Below are 26,584 nucleotides of genomic sequence, written 5' to 3'. Positions count from 1 at the left end.
GCGGCCATTTCTCTGTTCGCACATTAAACTTTGACAAGTTGACCTCCTGCGGATCTACTGTTGGAAAGTTGAAATATCAGAAACCTGATCGACTGGAAGACTTCATCACAAGAAAACCTGTTGGATACCTGAACACCTGGAAAACTTCTTAAATAAAATTTTGGATTATACCTGAACACCTGGAAGATTATTTGTCATACAAACCTGTTGGATTAAACCTGAACACCTGAACACTTTTTCTCAAATAAACCTTCGGATTAAACTTGAACACCTGGAAGATTATTCTCATACAAACCTTTGGATTTTACCTGATCACCTCAACACTTTTTCTCACACAAACCTTTTGGATATCTTTTTTTCTGAGGACAACTGCAGAGCGTGGACCACCTTTAACTGCTGGAGAAGTGGTTTCTGGTGGACCCCCTGTGGAAGAACCTGCTGTCCAGAGTCTCTGCCGGTAGGACATCTTTAATTATCACACCAAATGTAGTTATTCATCTTCATAAACGTGTAGAAGTGGGTTTGGTTGACACTGTTGACAATATACTCATGATAAATTGTTGAATTGACAGATAGGATATTGATAGCATTTTAGCTAGCCTTTCATGAAAAGTCAGTTTTGGGTGTCACTGGACGTTTTCTCAGTATAAAATGATGTTTAGATGATAAGAATGTGCTGAAAGTCCCGCGACAGGTGAGGAATGTGTTCATGGTTGTATAGTGATGTTAAAATATTATTTTAATAGTTATTACTGTTTGAGGGCATCCATTTTGACATATTTAATGTGAAAATTTAGAGGAAAAGATGGCGACAGATCATTTTTCATTTTTTGAAAAATGCCAAAATAAACAGGTTTTTGTCTCGTGCGCCTCCACGGAGACGATGGAACGTGAGGAGATGACGCTGCAGGTGTGACCGCACCAGGCCCGTCTCTCTGTGTGCAGCTCAGGCTGCTGCTAGAATTGTTGAAAGTGAACTTAAAGTGTAACCGGATATGTTGTTGAGACAGTTCAAGTTCACAGCTGATCATATTTTTGAAGGACCTTTCCCTGTTGTGTTCAGTCAGCACTCAGAGCTTGTAGCTACTTGAGGTGTTGGTATTGAAAAGGTCATGGAGAGATGAGAGTGGCGTCCTGTGTCCACACCACAGTCTCCTCCAGGATGCATGACTTGGGACTAATAAACAACATGTTGGCTTTATTAGTTTCTGGTGGAGAAAACAGATTATTGTGTGCTCATTTTGGAGAAGTCCTGTTGTTAACTGCTTGCTTTTTAATCAAGGTAGGCACAGTTTAGCCTGCGTGATGGCGCATGCTGTTCTGTGCACAACAAACGTTTTGGCAGATACAGTATATAAATAGGACAATGGGGAAATGGTTGTGTTCTTGGAGGATAGGCCTACTTACTTTACATGTTAGACTGTTATAATAAGTGAATCAACTGGTATTCAAGTCTGTAACACGGCATTATATTTTATGAGCTGATCACAATTAGAGTATCTGAAATAAAAGCGTCCAACAGCATAAACACAATGAGGTGAAGATCAGTGACTGAATGATCTGAGGTGAGGCAGCACACAGTTCACAGCTACCTGTCACTCAAAGAGACCACGCCCCTAATTATGCATATATTTAAACCTTAATATAATTTAAAGCAGTGAGTTATATAAAAGTTCAGATGAAGGGATAAATAACCTACAGAAAGCAGCTGTAAACATGTTTATTTCTGCTGGAAAGATATTTTAACATGGACTCTTATGGGGACTGGCTTCAATCCTCAGAACAGCAGATTGACGCTGGTTTCAAAAACAACAAAAACAACATCAAATGTCTCCGTACAGCTCGTCTGGTGTAATCCAAGTCTGCAGAAGCCCTGAGATCACAAACTGATCTGAAAAGATGTTATTTACACACTTTATTAACCTCAAATCTTCACTTTAGCTGCTGAGATAAAAGTGTTAGCATGTACGAGCTCGACCGCACGTCAAGGGTGTAAATAACATCTTTTCAAATCAACATTTTTAAATGGTTCTCAGGTGTTGTTTCTGTGGTGGACGGACACATTTTTTTGATCAAAGTATTTACAACAAAAACACCACTAAACAAAGAACTTTTTGAGTATTTATTCTGTCACTTTATTAAAGAATAACTAAACCCCCAAACCACTTTTTTCTGCTGAAAACAAATGTATTTGGGTATGAAGTAGTGTTGTTGATTGATTCTGGTCCAACTCTTGACATTTTAGCCAAAGTATTTCAATTTGGAGTATTCTGTTGTAAAAATGTAAGAGTGACTGCCCTCTATGGGTTGAAACCCGGCTATTACAATCAGATGTTACTATTGGCTGAGATGGAGGCTGATGACGTTTTGGAGGCAGCTTTCGTCACAACAGTGTGGGTGTGGGAGGGGGCTCTGTTGGAGGCTGCACAGAGTGGCTGGGCGTGTCTTAACTGCTCCTGCAGCCCCGCTCAGAATCAAGGCATTTTTTGAATTTCCAGCCTAGATGCACCTCAGCCAAAGTTCAATACTCTTGATCACATACTGGACAGAATCTTTACAAAAATTCAAAACTTCACTGATAAAATAAATTCATACAATATGAAAAGGAATCCTTCACATTCATGTTAATACATGAACGCCGAGTGCAGACTCAGAACATTCAGGGGCTCGTTTCTGCTTTTTGTTTTAAAAAAACACAGACGTCACCAGCGTCATTACAGAAAGAGTTTGTTGTCACAGCTTGGCTCAGAAGGAGGAAAAATGCTTCACTTTGTGTTGTTTTAAAGTCCAGTGTGTTGGATTTAGTGCCATCTAGTGGTGAGGTTGCAGATTATAACCAACTGAAGACTCCTCGTCTCACCCTCCCCTACGGTGGCTGCTAAAAACACTAAAAACATGCAAGTCCCTCTGTAGAGTCATTGTGTGGTTTGGCTGTTCTGGGCTAATGTAGAAACATGGCGGTGAACATCCACAGGTATTTCATATTTTTAGAGCTGAACATGTTTCTCCAAGATGTTTGGACACGTCCAGAAGATGTTGGAGTGATGTGTCCGCACAGTCTCCAACACTGCTGTTGTGACAGATCATTTACTTGTAATGTGAGACGAATGAAGAAGCCAATCAAATTTTTCCAGACAAATTGTCTACACCTCTTGGAGCATGTGGTTGAGTGCTGTGCTTCCCACATTGAACGCCATTCCTCCTGTAATATTCCTGTTTTTATACTTTATTTTAATTGTGTTTTTGTTTTTGTATGACAACAAACAAATGAACAGAATAAGAAAGAAAATTGCAGACAGACTGAGTGATGGGGTCATCATGGGTAGAATGAAATGCTTTGCATTAAAAAACATACATTACATTGGTTACAGAGGTTACTTTGCAATGTTCCTGTTAGTCCTTGAAACCCACGAAAGGGATCTTCTGATTCATATGACTTGAGTCATTTTAAAACGACACTCCTCCAAACAAAATATTATATATAACATTTATGACTCAAATAATATTTCCATTGTTTCCAGTATTTCTCACAGTTTTCAGCAGCACGTCTCAGAGAGAAAGTTAACCGTTCTGTTATGTACATTTCTTGAACTATTTCTGTCCATTCAAAGATTGTTGGAGACTCTTTACTCCGCCATTTCCTGGTTACTGCTTTTTTACTAGCTGCTGGTAGTATTTGTAGTAAATAAAATCAAGATCTGAGCCGCTTATAGATCTGATCTCCGTTACTACATCTGTCCAGTAGGCAGAGATATTAGGACACTCCCAAAAATTGTGTTAGTGACCTGCAGACATGTTGCCACACATTCTCCAGCAATGGCCATATTTGGATTTGTTACTGCAGGATGTTTTTATTCTGGGAGTAATGAAAACCTTAAGGTGTTTTTCCAGGTGAATTCCCTCCAGATACCTGAACTTGAGGTGTTTGACTGTTTCTTACAGATATTTATTCATTTTCAGTCATTTGTACGTTAGCTTCCGTCTCCCATCTTGATTTAATATACATTGTGGAAAGGCTCCTTTCCAGTTGTAGAGATGAATAAATCCTGGAGATAAGTTTTCTTTTAATTTGACCTTTAGATGCATCAATAAATACCCTAATCAGATTAATCTCTGTCTCTCCAATACTTTGAATATTATTGTCGAAGCCTCCTGTCATATTTCTGTGTCTAGTTCTTTTTCCCATTTCACTTTAACATATTCGGTATTGTTCCCCTTCTGCCTCTGAAGACCCTGGTGTAGTTTAGACATTGTTTTTTGTGTTTATAAGCTTGAATTATCACTGCATTACCCTCCTCAGAGAATTCTGGTTTATCTGTTTTTCATATATTATTATTATCTTATTTGTAGATACCTGTAGAAATCATTAACGTTTAGTGGAAATTCCCCTCAGACCTCAGACGATCAGATGATCACTGAAAATGTGGAATATGAAATAAATACATGATTGTCTTTGTAAAGACCTGAAGCAGCGGTTTAACATGTTTTGTGTCATCTAATCGTTGACGGGGTAGAAAATGTTTGATGGTAGCAAAATTAAAAATTAAATTACATTGTTATGGTCCTTCAAAGGGAATGAAAGTAACTTCTTCTTTTTCTTGTTTTCACCTGTTTTGTTTCAGTATTCTGAGAGACAAAATGGGCGCCAAAGTATCCATCGAGTCCACCTCATCTTCCCAGATGAAGCCCGTCCAGCTCCCCAGTGAGTATGAGGTTCTGGAAGTTCTGGGAGAGGGCTGCTTCGGAAAGGTGGTGAAATGCTGGAAAGAGGACATCAAGCAGACTGTGGCTGTGAAGATTCCTAAATTCTTCTACGAGGACACCATGAATGAGGTAGGAGGTGTTGATTTTGATGTTCACAGTTGTAAAAGATATTTTTAAAAGATATTTTACAGTAAGTGCCTCGTGCAAACAAGCAATTCCTTTTACTTTAAGCTACTTTAAGCTATCTACAAACATCACTATGTAAAGATATAGTGATTATCTGTACACTAAGTTTTAAGCACCACATTATGAAGACTTCACACGTTAACACATTAACTGACTGTAAAAACTAATCATTTCAAACTTGCCGTGTGTCTCCAGATTTCCATGCTGAGACAGTTCAAGCGCCTCAAACTCGACCGACACAACATCGTCGAGTTCATCGATTGCTTCCAAACCGAACATGGAAGAGCAATCGTGTTTGAGGTGCTGGACATCAGCCTAGGCGACTACCTTAAACAGACAAGTTTTGCGCCTATGCGTCTGAGTGACATCACCACCGTCATCCAGCAGGTATGAACTCCAGCAGCACCATCACATCAGATGGAAAGCAAAGCGCTGAGCACCCTGTCACTTTTAGGCTTTGGTACATTCTTACCGACCTTGTACTTTCAGATGGCTACAGCATTTGAGGCGCTGAAGGGGATCGGGGTGATCCACGGTGACCTCCACCTCCACAATATCATGATGGTGAATCACCAAACACGACCCTTCAGAGTCAAGCTCATTGACTTCGGTATTGCCATGTACAGATCAGAAGCCAGCCAGGGCCTGACCCTGCAACCACTGTCTTTTAGGTAGGGTTCATTATTTTTATTATTACACTGGAGTGAGTGAGTGAGTGAGTGGTTTACCATTTATTGCTCCCTTCCCAAGTCTGACAATGTAAAAATCCTGTGTAATGTTTCTCCTCCACATTCAGGTCTCCAGAGATCATGTTGGGCTGTCCTTTTTCTGAGGCCATTGACATGTGGTCCCTGGGCTGTCTGATGTTTGTAATGAGCTGTGGCAAACTACCGTTCAATGGATTCTCATTGTACAATGGAGAGTATGAAATAGTAAGTCACCTACTATATTCAGACAGTCTGTCAATTACTCATACTTGCGTGTCTTCACTCGTGCTTGTGGTTTTGCTCTAATTAGTGATCAATGTACATCCCACATGTATGATGAGAAATCTAAAGCTGGGAATCAAAAGGAAATGTAAAGAAAATAGGCAAAGAGAAACCATCTTGGTGTTTTGTTCAAACAGATGAAAAAATGCTCAAAGTTTACTTTGAGTGTGACAGAAGGAAGTAATCTGATGTTTAGTGGTTCAAAGAACTTTGTACCTTAGCTACGACGGGAGGTGTTAGCATTAGCATGTAGTCAAAGAATGACCTGCCCTATTTTGCCTCTGATTGGCCAATCTCACTCCTCGTGCCTGAACTGAACCAACCGATGAGAACTGGCCATTCAGATACGGAGAGTCATTACTTTGCCCTCCTGAGAACAATATTTTGCTTCCTCTTGCATATTTTGATGTAGTGCTGTGTTTAATCTCCAGCTGCAGAGCATCATTGATCTCCTGGGTCAGCCAGAGGACCGTCTTCTCAGTGCTGGTCTAAAGACAAAGAAATACTTTAACCAGACTGGGTCCAACAGCTGGGAGCTCAAGGTACCACAGTGAACCTTCTCTGACCTTTAATCTTTTATCAGAATATTTTCTTGTTAACATTTCCCAACATTTAACAGTCGATCATTCAGACTGATTTTGAACCACTTTGAACCTTCTCTCAGACATCTATGGAGTATCACGGCTATCAGCTCATCTGCGCCAACAAGGACCAGCTCCAGTCTCTGGACGATCTCAAAGAAGTAAGTGTGAAGTAACTTTCATCCTCACTATGATCGATTGTCTTTTCATGATGCTGGATTTGACCGTTGTTTCCTCAACTAGATGCGTCTTGAGGAAAATCATGAAGCTGAGGCCGCAGAGCGAGAGCAGTGCATCGAGCTCCTGAAGGCCATGCTGAAGGTGGATGTGGATGAGAGGATCACTCCCTGTGAAGTCCTCACTCATCCATTTATTACCAAAGACTACCCAAAGTAAGTGTGTGTGTGAGGTGTGAGTCCTGTAGGTGGTGCTTTGTTAGTTAGTGATGATTTATCATTTGATCAGTGTCCTGTCGTGTTTCTGGGACATCAGTGTAACAGTGAGTGTGTCTTTTTGTAGCAATGGGGTTTTGTCAGCAACATCCCCTCCACGCAACACAGAGCAGTCCAAGACGAACCTTAAGAACACGATGAGACCAAAGAAGTCAGTCCTGAGTCCTAAAAGACGCCCCACTCTTACTACGAAGTGGCCATCGTCCACTCTTACTTGGGTTCAGCCTGCAGCAGCCGAACTCACACAAACTGCTGCCACTCCTCTGACGGATGACGAAAGCGTTGACATCAAACCAGACGACTGCACGCCATCTCCCACAATTCTACCATCAGGTGTGATCCTGGTTCGGCCTGTTCAGGGGAGCAAAGTCAGGTGAGATGTCTTCCTCTGGTCACGACACCCATTTCTCAGATGAGAAAATAGTTCAGATGGCCAGAAATAATAGCAGAGAAATGATTCTTGAAGATGTCATGACAATAACAGGATCATTCTGTGTGTGTGTTTTCATGTTCAGTGGCAGGACTTACATTTTCAACATCTCGGGAAGTTCACCATTCACTTCCCCGAGTGAGGACTTTGACTGTGAGCCTGCTGCCCCTCCTCTGACGGATGATGACATCATTTACGTCCGACCAGACGACTGCACTCCATCTCCCACATTTCTACCATCAGGTGTGATCCTGGTTCGGCCTGCGACGGCTGAGAACACGCTGATGCTGGAAGACCGGGAGAGTGCAGTCAGGTGAGATGATGAAAAATAGTATCAGAACCTGTTGCCTTTGTTTTTCACTCACTTCCACATCAAATCCACACGGTAGCTAGATCAAGATCTGAAATGAAATGAACAGTTCCTTGTTGCAGTTTTAAGATGTGAGGACATTAACAGGAATAACGCTCTAACTAACTTTTTTGTGGTGTTTTCAGTTTTCAGTCTGGCCTGAACGAGACGTCAGGGTCCTCAGTGACCAACACTGAAAGTAGCATGAAGTCCTCAATATGTGAGGACTCCGGCTCATGTGGTAAGTAACAGTCATCTCTACTTGCGTCTGAACTGTTGTGCATTTTGGAGTACGGCTGAGGTCTTTAATGTCCTTTGACTTTCAGAAAACATGGGGTCAAAGAAGAAGCGTCAGAAGAAGAAGAATCGCTTCAGACGCGTCTTCTCCTGGATGAGGAAGACCTTTGGTTCATGTTGTACCTGTGCTGAGGAGGATTAGGGAATCACCAAAAGACTTCCCAAAGTAAGTGTGTGTGTGAGATGTGAGTCCTGTAGGTGGTGCTTTGTTAGTTAGTGATGATTTATCATTTGATCAGTGTTCTGTCGTGTATGTTAAGTAGTTGAATCTGTAACAAATCGTCACTTTTTTCAGAACTAGTCATATATTTTGTCTATATCTGCTGTCAAATAAATGCAGTGAAGTACAATATATCCCTAAGTGAATATAATATATGTTAGTCCTGGTACAAGTGTCTCAACAGCAGCTTCTTTTCAATGTGTGTGACCAGAAACTCCACTGACATTCCTGACCTCCTCCTCCCGACCCTGCTGTGCTGGAACTGAACACCCAGCCTGAGCCTGTTCTACCGTTCAATGGATTCTCATTGTACAATGGAGAGTATGAAATAGTAAGTCACCTACTATATTCAGACAGTCTGTCAGTTGCTCATACTTGCGTGTCTTCACTCGTGCTTGTGGTTTTGCTCTAATTAGTGATCAGTGTACATCCCACATGTATGATGAGAAATCTAAAGCTGGGAATCAAAAGGAAATTTAAAGAAAATAGGCAAAGAGAAACCATCTTGGTGTTTTGTTCAAACAGATGAAAAAATGCTCAAAGTTTACTTTGAGTGTGACAGAAGGAAGTAATCTGATGTTTAGTGGTTCAAAGAACTTTGTACCTTAGCTACGACGGGAGGTGTTAGCATTAGCATGTAGTCAAAGAATGACCTGCCCTACTTTGCCTCTGATTGGCCAATCTCACTCCTCGTGCCTGAACCGAACCAACCGATGAGAACTGGCCATTCAGATACGGAGAGTCATTACTTTGCCCTCCTGAGAACAATATTTTGCTTCCTCTTGCACATTTTGATGTAGTGCTGTGTTTAATCTCCAGCTGCAGAGCATCATTGATCTCCTGGGTCAGCCAGAGGACCGTCTTCTCAGTGCTGGTCTAAAGACAAAGAAATACTTTAACCAGACTGGGTCCAACAGCTGGGAGCTCAAGGTACCACAGTGAACCTTCTCTGACCTTTAATCTTTTATCAGAATATTTTCTTGTTAACATTTCCCAACATTTAACAGTCGATCATTCAGACTGATTTTGAACCACTTTAAACCTTCTCTCAGACATCTATGGAGTATCATGGATATCACCTCATCTGTGCCAACAAGGACCAGCTCCAGTCTCTGGACGATCTCAAAGAAGTAAGTGTGAAGTAACTTTCATCCTCACTATGATCGATTGTCTTTTCATGATGCTGGATTTGACCGTTGTTTCCTCAACTAGATGCGTCTTGAGGAAAATCATGAAGCTGAGGCCGCAGAGCGAGATCAGTGCATCGAGCTCCTGAAGGCCATGCTGAAGGTGGATGCGGATGAGAGGATCACTCCCCGTGAAGTCCTCACTCATCCATTTATTACCAAAGACTACCCAAAGTAAGTGTGTGTGTGAGGTGTGAGTCCTGTAGGTGGTGCTTTGTTAGCGAGTGATGATTTATCATTTGATCCGTGTCCTGTCGTGTTTCTGGGACATCAGTGTAACAGTGAGTGTGTCTTTTTGTAGCAATGGGGCTTTGGCAGCAGCATCCCATCCTGCTGCACTCCATCTCCAGAAATTCCACCATCAGGTGTGATCCTGGTTCGGCCTGCGGCAACTGAGAACATGCTGCTGCTGGAAGGTCAGGGCAGCAAAGTCAGGTGAGATGTCTTCCTCTGGTCACGACACCCATTTCTCAGATGAGAAAATAGTTCAGATAAACAGAAAGAATAGCAGAGAAATGATTCTTGAAGATGTCATGACAATAACAGGATCATTCTGTGTGTGTGTTTTCATATTCAGTGGCTGGACTTACATTGTCAGGATCTCAGGAAGTTCTGTCTCTACTTCCTCGAGTGAGGACTTTGACTGTGAGCCTGCTGCCCCTCCTCTGACGGATGATGACATCATCAACATCCGACCACACTGCTGCACTCCATATCCCACATTTCCACCATCAGGTGTGATCCTGGTTCGGCCTGCGACGGCTGAGAACACGCTGATGCTGGAAGACCAGGAGAGTGCAGTCAGGTGAGATGATGAAAAATAGTATCAGAACCTGTTGCCTTTGTCTTTCACTCACTTCCACATCAAATCCACACAATAGGTAGATCAAGATCTTTACTTAAGGAAGTTTTTGGAAAACAAGAATGAAGTTCCTTGTTGCAGCTTTAAGATGTAATGACAATAACAGGAATAACTAACTACCTAACTAACTAACTAACTAACTTGTTTGTGGTGTTTTCAGTTTTCAGTCTGGCCTGAACGAGACGTCGGGGTCCTCAGTGACCAACACTGAAAGTAGCATGAAGTCCTCAATATGTGAGGACTCAGGCTCATGTGGTAAGTAACAGTCATCTCTACTTGCGTCTGAACTGTTGTGCATTTTGGAGTACGGCTGAGGTCTTTAATGTCCTTTGACTTTCAGAAAACATGGGGTCAAAGAAGAAGCGTCAGAAGAAGAAGAATCGCTTCAAACGCATCTTCTCCTGGATGAGGAAGACCTTCGGTTCATGTTGTACCTGTGCTGAGGAGAATTAGGGAATCACCAAAAGACTTCCCAAAGTAAGTGTGTGTGTGAGATGTGAGTCCTGTAGGTGGTGCTTTGTTAGTTAGTGATGATTTATCACTTGATCAGTGTTCTGTTGTGTATGTTAAGTAGTTAAATCTGTAACAAATGGTCACTTTTTTCTTAACCAGTCATATATTTTGTCTATATCTGCTGTCATATAAATGCAGTGAAGTACAATCTCAAAAGCAGCTCCTTTACAATGTGTGCGACCAGAATCTCCACTGACATTCCCGACCTCCTCCTCCCGACCCTGCTGTGCTGGAACTGAACACCCAGCCTGAGCCTGTGCCTGCACACAGTCCGATCAGAGGACGTGGTGGACGTCTGCAAGACGCTTACATCCAGGCACAGGTGAGATACTCAGTATAGGTTAGGCAAAGATGTCATTAGAAGTAGATCAGTGTCTGTATTGATACAGATATTTGTCAATGCTGGGTGCTTTGTGGCAAAAGCATGTAATGTAATGTCTGTATTCTTCTGTGTCTTCATGTGTGGAGGAAGGGTGCCATGGCTTTATTAATTTCTCTCTCTCTCTCTCTCTCTCTCTGTCTCTCTCTCTCTCTCTGTGTCTCCACAGGTCCTGCCATGTCAGTGGCCCATGTACGACGTCCTGATTCCCGCAGCAGCAGCTGTCAGTCACCCTGCTGCTCCTCCACACACAGTAAGACCCTGGTTCACCACACACACTCTGAACATCTCCACTGTTTGGTTGCAGCAGACAGCAGCTTTAGTGCTGTAGGAGAAGGATATCAGTGTAGGAACAGTTACAGCTTTCCAGGACAAACACGAGTAAAATCTGACTTTGTCCTGCAGTTCCAGTTCAAAGGTCACTTAGAAAAATGGCACATTTTAGAATTATTTAAAGTAAAGTGAAGCTGTGTGCTCTTGAAGCTCAGTTGTATGTTTTGTGAGGGATTCGGGTGTCAGGCTGAGGCCAAGTACATCTTAACATTAAACAACTCTGCAGGTTAATTACATCAGTAAAACAGTAAAATTAGCCATCATTTCTTAGACAGTCTATCATCCCAACAAATCATTTGTTACATGATAAATCTAAAACCTACAGTTCACAGGTGGATGCTATTTCATTTTTTATAGCTACGCAGAGGTGAAGCACAGTTTTAATCAAGGTAGGACTCATTCAGTGCTGCATTATGGAGGACTGAAACTGCCAAATCAAAATATATTAAGAAATGAATGTGTTTCAATAAACAAAAAAACATAATATTAAAGAATAATGGCATTAATCAATTAATGAAATAAAAACAAAAATTGATAATTGTATAATGTGCTTCTGTATTTCATTCTGTATTTATTCCTGATTTGCATTATGGAGGAAAAATGGTGAATGAAATGTAGAAGAAAATATACTGAAATAACTAAGTTAGTGGATTTAACTGGGGAGCAAATGCAAAGGGAAAATAATGCAGAAATAAATGCATTAAAATGGCTTAATAAATACATGTAATTTAAAATGAATATATCAACCTGAAAATGAAATGGGAAAGCAAATGAGAAAGACATTTTGGCACTTTCAGTCCTCCACAGTCCCTCAGCAGAAACAGGCACACATGTCATGGCTGAATGCTGTAGACTCTCCAGATGTGTTTTAACCCCACAGATGTGACAGCAGCTCATTGAAAGACTTATTATAATTAATTGTGGGGGTAAATCCTGACACCTGGTGGACACATGGCACCATCGCAGCTCGTCTAACAACCTGTTCTGTGTGTTTGTGTCTCCAGTGTAACAACGTACCAGTGGTGAGGCTCCCTGGAGGCTTCGACCACAACCTGCAGTGTGTTGGAATGATGTAAGTAACACACACATGAATGCAAACAAACACACCAGTGCACACAGCTATAGAGCTTCAGTTTTCATCACACACACACACACTAACACACACACACACACACACACACACACACACACACTCTTTCTGCTGTCTAATCATGTGTGTATCTGACTTGTTATCTGTGTAGGAATGTAGAGCTGTTGTTCGCTCCTCCAGCTGGAGTTTTCCCTCCTCCTGATGTCCCCGCTGCTCCTCAGCCGAGCACCTCCAACTCAAAGTAAGTTTGCTGTGGACACTTTTGATCAAAATGTACTTTTCTCCTTATCGTGACTTTCTCATGATCAGTCTTGATCATTTTAAACTGAATTCCATCAGCTGTTGTTTTTGTTGTGATTGACACCATTAATGAGAACCTGTGTTTGTGTGTGTGTGTGTGTGTGTGTGTGTGTGTGTGTGCTAACGATCAGTGTGTTGTCTGTCTGTCCACAGTGGAAGTCACTGTCAGCAGAGGAGCAGGCCGTTTACCACCAACAGGCCGACAGAGAGAGAGAGCTCCCAGTCTGTCAGCCAGTACAATGGAAGTACAATGGACAACACAATTTCATACTCTTTTACTTTGTTTATATGTGGCGGACCCTGCCACCTTTCTAGCTTTAAACAGTGTCCTGGAGACTGAATTGTACATCTTAAAAAAGTTGTGACTTTCTTAAATGTCTGTCATTTGATCCAAAATTAGTATTCAGATGTAGTTTACTGCAGATGTAAGAAGAAGTATCTTGTTTTGAAGTGTTTTAACGTTTTAGAAGACTGATCTGTGTTTCTGTTTGTTGGTGTCACAGCGTCTAAGAGGTCGTGTGTGTCTCCAGTGGCATCCACCTCACGGGCAGCTGTGGAGGAGCCACGTCCCACGCAGACGGACCCTGTCCCGGAGCCACATCAGCGGACGGCCTAGTGCAGCTGCAGCACACGGACTCCAGTGACCGTGCATGTGAGTGACATTTATCACCTGCCACAGGAGTACAATGTAAGTGCTGCCTCCTGGCTGCATATTCTAGAAACAGCAGTCACATCTCTGTCCTCCTCTGCAGGACTCACACAGAGTCCAGCCAATCAGAGGATGTGGAGCATCACCCAGTGACAGAGCAGCTTGATCCTCCACCAAGTTCATCCAGTGCAGAGCATCACCTCCTCTCCTCCCTGTGGACTTCTGGGATGTCATGCAGATGTACAGATAGATGTTAAGATAGATATTAAGTTTGTATGTATAGATGTATGTATAGATGTTAAGATGTATGTACAGATAGATGTTAAGATAGATATTAAGTTTGTATGTATAGATGGATGATTAGATGTATGTATAGATAGATATTAAGTTTGTATGTATAGATGTATGTATAGATGTTAAGATAGATGTATAGCTGTATGTATAGATATATAAATGTATGTATAGATGTTAAGATAGATGTATAGCTGTATGTATAGATATATAAATGTATGTATAGATGTTAAGATAGATGTATAGATGTATGTATAGATATATAAATGCATGTATAGATGTTAAGATAGATGTATAGCTGTATGTATAGATATATAAATGTATGTATAGATGTTAACATAGATGTATAGATGTATGTATAGATAGATGTTAAATAGATGTATAGATGTATGTATGTATAGATGATAACATAGATGTATGTATATATATATATGTTAAGATAGATGTATAGATAAATGTATAGATAGATGTATAGATGTATGTATAGATATATGTTAAGATAGATGTATAGATAAATGTATAGATATATGTATAGATGTATGTTAAGATAGATAAGATTGTTACCATCATTTTAGTAAATTCTTTTAAACTATATTTAATCAGTTCAATATGATTCATTTTCTGCAATTACATGGTAAATACACCAATAATAATTATTTAAGCCAATAACTGCAGTGGTTCATCAGTGGGCAAATGTTCCATATACAAGGTAAACAAACAAAACACCACAAACAAACAACACGCCAGGGTGCTACTTCTAGTAAATATGAATAGGGCGTGGTAGCTACAACTCCACAAAAAGCTGTTTTTGAGGTGTTAGTGCTTCGTCAACGTTCATTTCTATTTCCAGGCAGCCTGACACGCTCTGGACGTCTTGTTGCCTCCTACTGTCCTCAAATTGAACTAAAGCATTAAAGTGAAAAGTTTCAAAATAGTCTTAGCAAATTATACCCGTCTTATCAGGTAGCTCTCCTTGGTCCTCCTGAGGGCTCTCACCACCTCCTCCGTGTTGAAGGAGAGTTCAGCTGCTGCAGGCTTGAGGGAAGAGATGATTGCTTCTAGCCAGGTGGTGTTGTCTGTCTCGAATCTTGAGAATAAGGAGTTGAGGTCATTGGGGAGGGATGCTGGGCTGCTGCGGGCCACCTGGATTGTCCTGTGGTGGAGGGAGCAGTGTTCACGGCGGCCATGTTCTTAATCCCCTGCCAATCTGAGTGGAGGCTCCCTTGTGTGAAATTTCCCTCCACCTTGTTCTTCTCCTTCAGCTTGGCATTTTTTATGGTATGCTTTACTTATTTATTATGCATATTTATAAACTGAACAAGCCACATTTGCCCTTTTCTCTCCATGAAAACTTCAGTTGAAATTCTCACAACTCACATCAACACTATGGAAATAACCTGTGACAAGGACTCAGAAGTCGATATTACTTAATTAGGAGCCACAAGCCAAAATGGTTATCTTGATCTAAATACTGTCTCATGGCTTTTATTTGTTCAAAAATAACAAATTTGACTGAATAATTGTTATTTGTCTGGGTCAAGAAACAGATTAAAATATTTTGAATGTGGGATAATAGACACCTGCGTAATACCTGCCTCTATATTGACTCAAGCTAAAAACACAAAATGTGGATTTTAGACAGCAATGGACACATCAGACTCTGACAGGACAGAACCAACACTTGAACATCAATACTTTTAATGACATAACTGCTGTTATTTTAACCTTCTTGGGAATTTACTGAGCATGCACGCACAAACAAACACACGTTCAATAGACAGATCAGGCAACCAAAAGTTGTCTGTCTGGTTATTTCATCACAGCAGCTGCAGTAAGATGTATGAGACAGAAAACATGGTTGAGGTTAAAACTCTGACAGTTTGTCTGAAGATTTATTGTTTTACACAAACCAGGGCACAAAACAAGACAATCCACCTTACATTCAAGAGCTGGCTCCATTACCCACAAAGCATTTGAGCAAACAGACACCATTTTTGAGATGCTGAGCATAGCACAGATAGTTCAGGTGTTGGGTTAGGCTTCACACATGCAGCTCTGTATCACATCTTTTACTGGGATGATGTAGTGTTGATGTGATTCACCCATTAAATAAAGGTCAGGTCGTCAGAAGTATTGGCTTTCAGTGAACTGCAGCCTGCAGTGCATCACGTGTAAGATAAAACCCCATTACATTCATAAAGGACAGGTTTCAATCAACAGAACAATGACAGAGACCCTTCGGGGACAAGGCACCTGTTTTGTCCTTATAAAGTCATTTATGGTGGAAAAAAGAAAAAGGAAAAAGAATAAAATTGATGGTAAAGTGTGAGTTTGATTGTTTCTATTGGTTTCACATGAGGCAGAGGGTGGAATCTGAACTGTGAAAAAAGAGGCGGCGAAACAAGTGTTGGTGCAACAGTGACACCTGACAGAGAACATTACTGTTGTCAAAACAAACTCACTTATACAACAATTAACCAGTAAAAGCACAAATACGTCTAGTCCTAAATATTCAACAACATCTTTTAACATGTCTAAAAATATATTTTCAAACTTGAGATTCTTTGTAGAAATTTGTGAATTAAATGGATAAAATAGCAAAGGGTAAACTTGGATGGTCAATATAGGTTCTTACAGTTAGCTCCTTCTACACTTCAATCAGATTTTATTTCAGATCATTTAATTTTCTTGAAGTCTTGACACTGTGGAGGCTGTCGGATCAGAACTTGCCCTTCTTCTTCCTGTGCTTCTTCTTGGACTTGGAGTCGATGATGAGCTGAGACTGACGCTTCAGTGCGTCCCGTGAGATGATGTCACCTTCGTCCTCTTCACTCTCCTCCTCTGAGACACAAACAGTGACAGTATGAGACAACGACAGATTTAGACTGTGTGCTTGTATTAGTGTGTGTTTGGCTCCCAGCTCACCGTCATTGAAGGAGTCTGGTCTTTGGTCCTCGGGCAGCTTGACACGGGTGTTGGAAGCCGGCAGTTTCCCCTCAATCCTGACAAAGAACTGCTCAGAGAAGCAAAAAGACACGTCGTAAAACACCGGTAAAAGATTAGTTTCTATTTTTGCCAATGTCGATTTTCAATATTTAATATTCATCCTCAAATTTCCCTTGTTACTTGGAAATCTGACTTTATCTCTGACTTTGACTTTTCATGCTGACAATCAATCAAAATGTGATTCTGAAATCTTACACAACCAATAAATAATATTCTTTGTCAATCTTTAATGCCAGTGTTATTTTGTTTTTCATGTGTTTATCTTATTCTAATTATTCATGAGAAAATAAAATGACTGTACATTCATGTGGTGTCAATATAATCTGAAGAATTTGTTCCCTGTTGGGAAAATTCATATAAGAAGCTCCCATAAGACGGAACAACAGCTCAGACAGTTGGCAAAGATTTTTTATAGGCCACTTGTTAACGTTGATGTGCAGAAACATGGTGGATAAAAGTAAATGTTAAGTTGATGGTAAGAACATTTTAACTAATTCATCATTTTTTGCCCGTATGTAATTTGTAATATGGTATTAGGTTGTAACCGTGTCCAAGTAGAGTGACCTAGATTAGATGTTCTCTTTGTAGCGTCCATGTTGTTTCCACATTAAGACTTACATTTCCTAACTCAGGAAACAGGACCACCTGAGGAGCATGTGAACACACCGTTAGCATTAGGACACTTTGGAAACAAAAACTTGAAAGTTGTTTGTACAAAACTGAACTGAACTGAATGTATGTATCTTGAGATATATAACACAAACCACTAACTTTAGATTTATCAAGTTTAAATTATTATAATGGTCATTTACTTAGGCTTAATGGTGTTCACCTGTTATGGTATATGATTAATGATAATATTGAGTCCTACAGTGATGTTTCTGTCTGTGTCCTCATGTAACAGGTATGATGATGAGCTGGTCCAATTCTCTTAGACTTCTTTATGGTCGAGCTGCCAGTTGTGTGGCCAGGACAGCTGAGCAGTTTAGTCCCAGTCAAGCAAACAAAGCTGCACTGATTTTGAAATTATCACCTCAGATGTACATCAATCCCAAAGATTATGCCTTCTAAAAATGGATCTGAGAATAAAACAGTCAATGTCATTGGTAAATGGCCTACAGAGTGTTATGTGTTTCCTATGGTACACTCTGATATCTGATGTCCTCAAACAGAAGGTGCTGCGAGCGTTAGTAATCACACACTGATGCAGGGGGCAGCAACCCCCTCTTCGGACCATATTAAACAGCAGTGGGAGGCAGAACTAGGCTTGGGTCTTTCTGTAACAGAATGGAGGAGGGCAGTTGGCTGGGTGCATAACTCATCTACTTGTATCAGGCATGGACTCCTCCAATTTAAAGTACTACACAGACTCCACCTATCAAATAGCAGGCTTGCCAAACTGTTTCCAGGCTAAGGCACCCTTAGCCATATGTTTTGGACTGGCCCAAGACTGAAAGACTTTTGGGAGGGGGTTTTAACACCATCACTGCAGTGTGGGAAATAAAAATTCAACCGAACCCTGTCACAGCCTTATTTGGTGTGGTGCCACTGGACTACAGGATTTCAGCCACCCATGCCACAGCAGTGGCCTTCACTACACTTCTGGCACGGCAGAGTATCCTGCTTAAATGGAAAAAGACAGTACCCCCTTCTCATAAGTGATGGGTGATGGACATGGTGGCTCATCTCAAGGTGGATCAACGAAGATATATAACTCAAGGCTCGGAAAGAAAGTTCAGAAAAACATTTCTACTGTATGTTGAGAAACTCCCTGTTGAGTATATAATTACAACGGCCCTGTGATTTTTAATTTATGTAGCTATTTTGCATTATTTATGCAGCTATTTTTGTAATTGTATTTATTCATTTATTTATTATTAGTAGCATTATTTTAATTCGATTTTATTTTATTTACTTTTATTATTTTTATAACTTTTATTGATATGTGTGTGCAAAGCATTGAAGTTGTTGAATGTTTTCATACTGTGTGTGTGTGAAAATCCAATAAAAATATTCAAATATATATAGTTATCACGAACAAATACTTCAGGTGGCTTTAATGGCTGCCTTTCCATTCAGATAAGTTATGCCAGCACAGCGGCATACTTACCTACATGCTCTGCCATGCTGTGTTCATTTGTGGCAAGAGACCCAACATGCCCTTTGCCAGAACTGCTTTTATCATTGAAAGATCAAGGCTCCCTGACAGAGGCAACTATTACTTATTTAATTTTTCTTTTGAAATTACACAAACAATTTTTTTAATGATCAAAGAATGTAAGGGTAGGAGCACTTTAATCGAGTTTGTTAGAGGCGCTAAGGATGTATGTAGACATAAAAATGACAATAAACCCCCCCAAGCACTCTCTTTTTATACAATTAATTAGACCTTAAAACAAAAAGCCATTCTATAGAAGTATTCCATCAATAGGAAACTCACACTTAGACATGGTGTTGTGGTCTTGGGAGGGTCTGAAGTGTGAGCTTCCTATTGGTGGAATACTACTGTAAAAGGGCCTTTTGTTCCATGAGATCTTTTTGACTCCCTGATGAAGGCTTGATGCCGAAGCGTGTTGGAGTCACTAAACCTGGAGACAAGCCTTCTGAGTCAGTTTACGAGGACTACCTCTGCAAAGTCTATCCAAAACCCCAACCTGTGCTTCAACCCGCTGCGATGCTGGATGAGTGTTGTGGAGCTTCCACTCACCTCCTCCTCCTCCATCTCTTTCATAAGAGCCGTCAGATCCTTTCCCTGCAGTTCCTCGTGCAGTGTCTGCAACTTCAGCTCGCACTGAGTCATCAGCTCCAGCAAGTAATCATCGGAGTCTGGAGACACCTCAGCCGCTGTGTCCTCACTCTGGAGAGAAATGGGAGAATTTTGAGAGAAAGAAGATTGACACCAATTAAGAATAATTAATGTCAATTGTAATACAGTTGGACAAATCATGATGGTTGAGGTTGTATTTACCAGTGTGATGTGTTGAAGTTTGTCGGCAAGGTGCTCCACCCCGGCTCGGACAGTACTGAGGGCTTTAACAAGACAATCGTAGCGCTCTTTAGCAGCGTCACATCTCTGCTGCTGAGCCTGCAGTTGCTGCTCACACTCCTCCAGCATCTGTCTGTCACTGATAAGACCACAGAGAAAGAGTAGAAGCTTCATCAACATTACATAACAAAGCATTACTCAGCTGCATATACGACCCTTCTGTTGTCTGAGTGTCTCACCTGGATAGTTTAGCTTCCCCCGAATATTTCATATCCTGGAGCTGTTGGCTCAGGAGCTCCTTCTGCTCCTTTAGCTCCTCTAGCACCTTCTCGTTCTCCCCCCTCAGCTTCTCCAGATGTTGGTGCCAGTCTTTCTGCGAAGTAAAGCGCTCCACTATCTCCTACACGCAACAAATGAATCAAAACCTACACGTAAACACCAATAGTAACCACACAAACATCACAAGTACAGTGTGTGTGCAGCGACTTCTCCTCTTTCCTGTATATCTGTGACTCCCGTGGCGTCCTTGATGCGTCTGAAGGCCTCCTCGAAAGTAGAGATGGCTTTCTCCTCTTCACCTGCCATCCTGGAGGTGCTGCGCTGGGCCTCACTGCTCAGCTCATCTGGCTGCATAGCTGTTCTCTGAGCCTGAGAACGATGCAAAACATGTTATTCAAGGTACTCTACAGAACTTCTCTGTTTTGAAGTAAACTATATTTGCACCGAAAATGTGATTGGCTGCTTTTGGACTGATAGTCGTAGGCCCGATAATGGTCATGTTTCCTCATGTCATTTGCATGTTTAAGGGCACACGGCTAGTAAGAAAGTAGTCGATCAAGAGAGGGAACAACATCAAAATAAAAGCATACATTACAATAATATCCCTAAATTGTGCATACACCACCATGTGTTTCTCACCCTTCTATCAGCTTTTTCAGCCTGGGCCTTGCGCTCCTCAACCTCTCTCCTGAGGATGGCTATATTGCGCTCTCTCTCCTTGCGCTCCTTGTACAGCAGTTCCTCCAGTTGCTGTAACTCAGTCTGGCAGGAAGAAGAGAGGGAAGGAGTGATGGAAATGGAGGGAGGAAAGATAGGAAACAAGGGAGATAACACAGTGAGACAACACAGTGAATTTGTGATGACTGTATGCCATCACGATATTCACCTGTACATTTATTTTGAAGAGAGAAAAAGACAGAGAAAAATGTTGTTCGCACATTGTATCTGAATCTGTACTTGCAAGTTGTATGCATCAAAATGAAAAGAACACAGGTGAATAAACACCTAAAAGTCGTTGTAGCTGCTTTACTTGTGACTCATTTATCTTGCATCATTAGTGATAGCAGCAGCGGTGAGTGAATCATCCTTCTGACGCTTTCACAAGAGACATGCATGTCGTGAGCTCAAAGTGGAGGAGGTGCGGTTCACCTTAGCATCTTCTTTAGAGAGCTGGGCGTCGTTGTACATGGCCTGCATGTTGTGGCGCTCCTGTCTGGCCTTCAGGATTTCTGCCTCCAAACTGTCCAACTGGCCCTCGTAGGTCAGACTCTCCTCCTGAAGAAAAGCAAGAGATAGAAAGAAGAAGGACAGGAAATGTGGATATAAACTGAGAGAGCTGCTGCAAGAGTTTCAAAAAGGATACGATTTTATGAGGACTATTGCAACACTTTGACCTGGACCACATGTCTCTCTTTCTTTCATATTTTTTAATTCATACAAATAAAAAGAGCCAGATACATTGCAAAATAATCTCTAAAACTCACAAATCAGCACCAATCAGTGCATTTTTAGTCAGAAATCATTCCGGGGGTGGTGTCACCAATACTCCTGCAACATGTCCAGTAGGATGAGTGCAGACATTTTTTTTTGAGGCACACAATGTGTATGCTGGACTAACCTGCAGGTGACTTTTGACTTTATGATAGTTAATCATGATTTTCTTAGCCTCCTCGCACTTAAACTGGGTCTTCTCCAGCCTGTTCTCCAGCGCCCGCAGTTCCTGAGACACACACATTGTTTACAGAATGTGTCAACGTGTGCTATTGAACACTATACCAAAAAAAAAGACAAATTCTAGAAGAGTTTGAGAGGTAACTACAGTGGCATTTTCCTCTTTTTTCAAGGTGTGAGCATCAGCAGACTGTGCTCCACCGCTGCCCTCTGGTTTCATCCTCTGGTATTCCATCTTCAGCTCTTCCAGGCGGCGCTGTTTGGTCTGGGTGGTGTGTTTTAGGGCATTGAGACGCTTCTTCTTAGACAGCACACTCTGTTCTAGCTTCATCAGGGCTGCCTGAAAGAAGGGTAATGACAGGGAAAGGGTGTGTGACACAAGAGAGACAAGTAGTCCTTTTATTTATGTAATTTAAATGGTTTGAAACTGGACTGAGAAAGTGTGGGGGACATTTGGGGGAAAAAAAGTCCATCAATATTACATTAATTGTTAACTGTGAACCTTAATAACACACAGTATTTAGGCACCATCCTCTCACCTTCCCTGACATGTTGCGGTAGGCATCCTTCTCCAAGCCTTTGTCATGAAAGGCCGTTTCATTGCCCTGGGAGGCGTGACACCAAAGGGAACAAGATTGTAAAAGAAAGTCAGGTATGACTGTTCAAGTGAGGACAAAAAAACCAACCCAACACAGCACAGAAAGTTGCCTGTATTTCATGGGGACTCACAGCATTAGCTTCAGCCTGTTCTCTGTACAGCCTCTTGTTCTCCTGCCTCAGCTGCTGGATTGTGTCTTTGTTCTTCTGGATGGTGGCCTGGGAATTCTCATGGAAGGCTGCTCTTTCTCTCTCTGGTGGACACATTTAAGGGTTATACTAATGAAATACATGGCAAAAGCGTCTCATTATTCACTAATAATACGGCTGATAATAATAATAATAATAATAAATGTTTTTTCTGTCGGATAACAGGGACATTTCTTGTTTGCCAGTCAATATATCATTAAAATATTCAAGATTATTGTCTATGAAATGAAAAGGTTTAATCTGGTGTCATGCATTTTGACCATGTTAACTGCTGCTTTAAAACTATGGTACAGGTTTTACTTAATATAGGCTCCTTAAAAGTATCAACAGCAAGTATTGTCGTTGTAGTAAAATGTCCCTGTCTGTGTTTTCCTATCAATATCACTGCTCCATGTACTGCTGTAATGTTGAGCTCATTTTCACTACTTTATTTACTGTTTGCTAGTTTAATCTATAGAAGTGCATCATATTGTATACGATTATGTTCAGCTTTGAGATGATGCATTTTCCATCTTATCCAAGAAGGTTTTTAAAGAGTGTATTTAGCTGAAGAAAGAGGAGAATGTTCTCAGCGTATGAAGGAACATTTTACTCTTCAGTTTATCACAAACGTTCAACATCAACACATCTGGAGATACATGGTTGTCACAGGACAGGAAGGGGAGGAAAAGCTCATCTGAAGAGTAACTGAAGCTGTCAGAAGCATACAATTGCACTTTTACTCCGCTACATTTGTCTAAGATGTAGTGAAGTAGAAGTATAAAGTTTCACGAAATAAAAAATACTCAAGTCAAGTGTAAGTAACTCAAATGTATAGTACTTAAATAAATGTACCTACAAATGTACATTCCAACACTGACAAACAGGCACACTGACAGAACCACTACAGTAACGGTAGCCTGAATATACGAACTAACTAGCTAAGTGCAGCAAAGCACACTTCCTTGAGCATGAACTGAAATCAACGGCCAGACTACTTTTAAACAAACTTACCCAGTAGTTGAATTTTACGCTGCATCTCCGTTATCTGCTCATGTAGCGGAGGTTTAATCGAGCTGGAACTGAACGACATGTTTGTTTTGTTCGTGTTTTACACAGTTAGCAGAGGCTCCTATCTGCTCCCTTCGTCAGGTTAGCTTGACCCAAACGGACACTTGTTGCCTAGCAACCTGTACAGCTACCCCAAAGCGAGGCTGCAGGTTTCTGAGTAACCCGGATGAAACAGCAGCAACTCAGGGTCTTATTCTTAGCTATAAAGGATTTCCTTCTTTTACAAATACCACTCAGCCAAATTAAAACAATGTCAGTCTTATCAAACAATTTCCTCTTAAGAGGGGCAACATCGGTAGAAGCAATAATACACATGTCATTGTACCCAAATATACCTAAAAAGCAGTGTCCTGTTTTCTCCTTTGAACACTGATATGGCAACACAAACTTTTATTAGCTCAGAAAAAAATGAAAGGCAATGCAAAACGTTAACAAACTCACAATATTCATGGATATGTTTTAAATTCAGTGGAGAGTTTTAACAAAAAAGGTATTAAAAAATAAAGACTGCTAATCCAAGTTAAACCACTTGGGTCATTTGTGATCTCCTAAGGCTTTGATATCATACTGAGCTTTTAATTGCCTGCAGTTCAGTAACCCTGCTTTGGTGAATTCATTTTGAACAGTGCAATATGCTAAGTTAGACTGATAAAGCATAGCTTTACTCTAGAAAGCTTTACTATACTGGACCCTTCTAGCTTCCATGTGAACTGCATGACAGGATAATCACAAAAAAGTGACAAAAAGGGAGAAAAGTACAATAAAAAAATAATAATAATTTTTAAGGCAAACCGATGCTTAAATTCTCTACAGTTATCATCTGTAACTCACGCTTCCACATTCCTTCTGTAATAAAATCACCTTTGATGAGAAACCTAAGGGAGGGAGGAATAATATCATACAGACAAACTTGGTCCTCGATCCAGGTATTTTCACATTACAGTAATAGACTGCATCCCAAATTCTTTCCTTTTGCAGCCTTGAATCAACTCCTTCCCCAACAAATTCCCTAATCATGGCCAAGACCTTTTTCACAGCAGCCATATTGACATGAAATAGAGGGTAAACTCAGGTTTCATTAGTGACTTTCTAGTGAGCCAACATGCACATTGGCAGCACCTTGACTCTGTTTGACCTGAATGGAACAGAATCTTAATTAGTGTCATTGGTAACACCTGTGTTTACCCTGCTGCTTAATGTCAAAATGGCTGCTGTGAAAAAGGTCTATAAGGCACTTGTGTGCCATTGTTCTGCCTCTGCTCCCGGCTCTCTGTCTCTGCTGTGGCTGGCAGTGTTTGGTGTCCCAGCTGTCCATGTGAGGAATCCCTGTTCGCCTCTTACCAGAGAGCTTTCTGTGTTTAGGTCCTGTGAACGAGTGGTTCACCTTTTCTCAGGTTCACCTGCACAATAACACTGATGTTTTGCCTTTAGTTTTGTGTTTTGCCTCTAGTTTAGTTTAGTTATATTAGTGTTGTAGTTTGAACTATTGTTTTACTTTGTTTAGGTCAATTTTCCTTAGTTATATTTAAGGTTGAATTTGTTAAAACCAACTGGGTTACCTTTACTTTGTTTTTTTGTTACCTTGCTTATATGTCTGCAGTACGGGGGCCCAACAGGGAACAGTCCTGGCCCCTTTCCTGTTCAGCCTGTACACTGCAGACTTCTCCCAACAATCACCCCACAGCCATCTACAAGAGTTCTCTGACGACTCTGCTATCGTCGGCCTCATCAGGGACGGGGACGCCAGAGCCTATGAGAACTTATTAAGGACTTCGTGGACTGGTGCCAGCGGAACCACCTCCAGCTCAACGCTGGGAAGACCAAAGAACTGGTGGTGGATTTCCGCAGGCACAGACAACCCTGCACACAGGTGAACATCCAGGGAACGGACATTGAGATGGTGACATCTTACCTGGGAGTTCACCTGAACAATAAACTGGACTGGACTGATCACACTGTAGCCACATATGAAAGGTCAGAGCAGACTCCATCTGCTGAGGAAGCTCAGGTCATTTGGGGTGCAGGGGGCACTCCTGACAACTGTCTATGACTCTGTGGTGGCACCAGCCATTTTCTATGGAGTAGTCTGCTGCAGCAGCAGCATCTCGGCAGTGGGTGGGAAGAGACTTGATAAACGTATCAAGAAGGCCAGCTCCATCCTGGATGCCCTCTTGGCCCAGTGCAGGTGGTGGGAGAGAGTAGGATGGTGGATAAGCTGTCATCGCTGCTGGTGAAGGAGTCCCACCCCCTGCAGGACACTATCACCGCACTGGGCAGCTCCTTCAGCAATAGACTGATACACCCCAAGTGTGTGAAGGAGAGGTATCACAGGTCCTTCCTTCCTGCTGCTGTTAGACTGTACACCCAGCACTGCTCCCAGTAGACCTCACTGTGCACTGTGCAATAAAAACTCTACACATAACCCATTTCTCATTTTGGTTTGCACTAACTGGACAATTTTGTATACCCATATTTATTTATTAACAATACACTGCCACACTGTTTATAATTACACTGTTTATATTGTATGTAAATTAGTCTATTTCTATGTGTTACCTTTTTATTATTGTTTATGTTTTACTATTGTTGAATTGTCCTTTGGCTGCTGTGACACAGAAATTTCCCAGTTTCCAGGACAAATAGAGGGATTCTGATTCTGATTTGATTACTTGTTTGTGTAGTTATTTTCCTAAGCACCAGACTACCATAAGACTACCATATTGTTGGGAGGCTAGGCACCCGTGGTGAGGTCCCGTCGCTTTGTATGTGAGTAAACACACAGGTATGCACTATTGACTGCACCATTTTGCTGTGAGGTTTGCTGTGCTGCGCTGAAGGTGAGTTGTGGTAGCACCCCTGGACACTGCCTCTGTGTAGTCTGCCCTTCACATATGGCCTCCGCTTAGTTTTCCTTTTTCATAGTCGTCGTTGGACCGACTTTTAATACAATTACACTGATCTTTTTGATATTTC

General features: G+C 41.3%; 2 protein-coding genes across 2 annotated transcripts; one reads left to right on the top strand and one right to left on the bottom strand.

The window, feature by feature from the left end:
• The first annotated feature begins 132 nt into the window (after positions 1-132).
• LOC311271874 (homeodomain-interacting protein kinase 1-like) lies at positions 133-14,406 on the top strand. Its single transcript, XM_084377817.1, has 26 exons — positions 133-457; positions 4,623-4,833; positions 5,086-5,277; positions 5,380-5,561; positions 5,687-5,822; positions 6,311-6,421; positions 6,544-6,621; positions 6,704-6,852; positions 6,980-7,285; positions 7,428-7,655; positions 7,838-7,932; positions 8,018-8,154; positions 8,420-8,539; positions 9,028-9,138; positions 9,261-9,338; positions 9,421-9,569; positions 9,697-9,830; positions 9,973-10,200; positions 10,418-10,512; positions 10,598-10,734; positions 10,955-11,092; positions 11,319-11,402; positions 12,487-12,554; positions 12,724-12,813; positions 13,004-13,524; positions 13,625-14,406. Exons 2-12 carry the CDS (start codon positions 4,639-4,641, stop codon positions 8,128-8,130), a joined length of 1,785 nt encoding a protein of 594 aa, XP_084233943.1. The 5' UTR covers positions 133-457; positions 4,623-4,638; the 3' UTR covers positions 8,131-8,154; positions 8,420-8,539; positions 9,028-9,138; positions 9,261-9,338; positions 9,421-9,569; positions 9,697-9,830; positions 9,973-10,200; positions 10,418-10,512; positions 10,598-10,734; positions 10,955-11,092; positions 11,319-11,402; positions 12,487-12,554; positions 12,724-12,813; positions 13,004-13,524; positions 13,625-14,406.
• A 1,264-nt stretch (positions 14,407-15,670) lies between these two features.
• Positions 15,671-23,730, bottom strand: odad3 (outer dynein arm docking complex subunit 3). The gene is made up of 13 exons (XM_084378423.1): positions 23,555-23,730; positions 22,484-22,605; positions 22,294-22,359; positions 21,903-22,094; positions 21,702-21,803; positions 21,233-21,358; positions 20,723-20,845; positions 20,303-20,452; positions 20,044-20,204; positions 19,787-19,943; positions 19,526-19,675; positions 16,738-16,825; positions 15,671-16,653 (listed from the first exon to the last, which is right to left on the bottom strand). Exons 1-13 carry the CDS (start codon positions 23,631-23,633, stop codon positions 16,532-16,534), a joined length of 1,638 nt encoding a protein of 545 aa, XP_084234549.1. The 5' UTR covers positions 23,634-23,730; the 3' UTR covers positions 15,671-16,531.
• Positions 23,731-26,584: the final 2,854 nt, after the last annotated feature.

Source organism: Pagrus pagrus (genome assembly GCF_965226575.1).
Source record: "Pagrus pagrus genome assembly, chromosome: 16".
Taxonomy (NCBI): domain Eukaryota; kingdom Metazoa; phylum Chordata; class Actinopteri; order Spariformes; family Sparidae; genus Pagrus; species Pagrus pagrus.
This window is presented reverse-complemented; position numbering and strand designations above follow the sequence as displayed.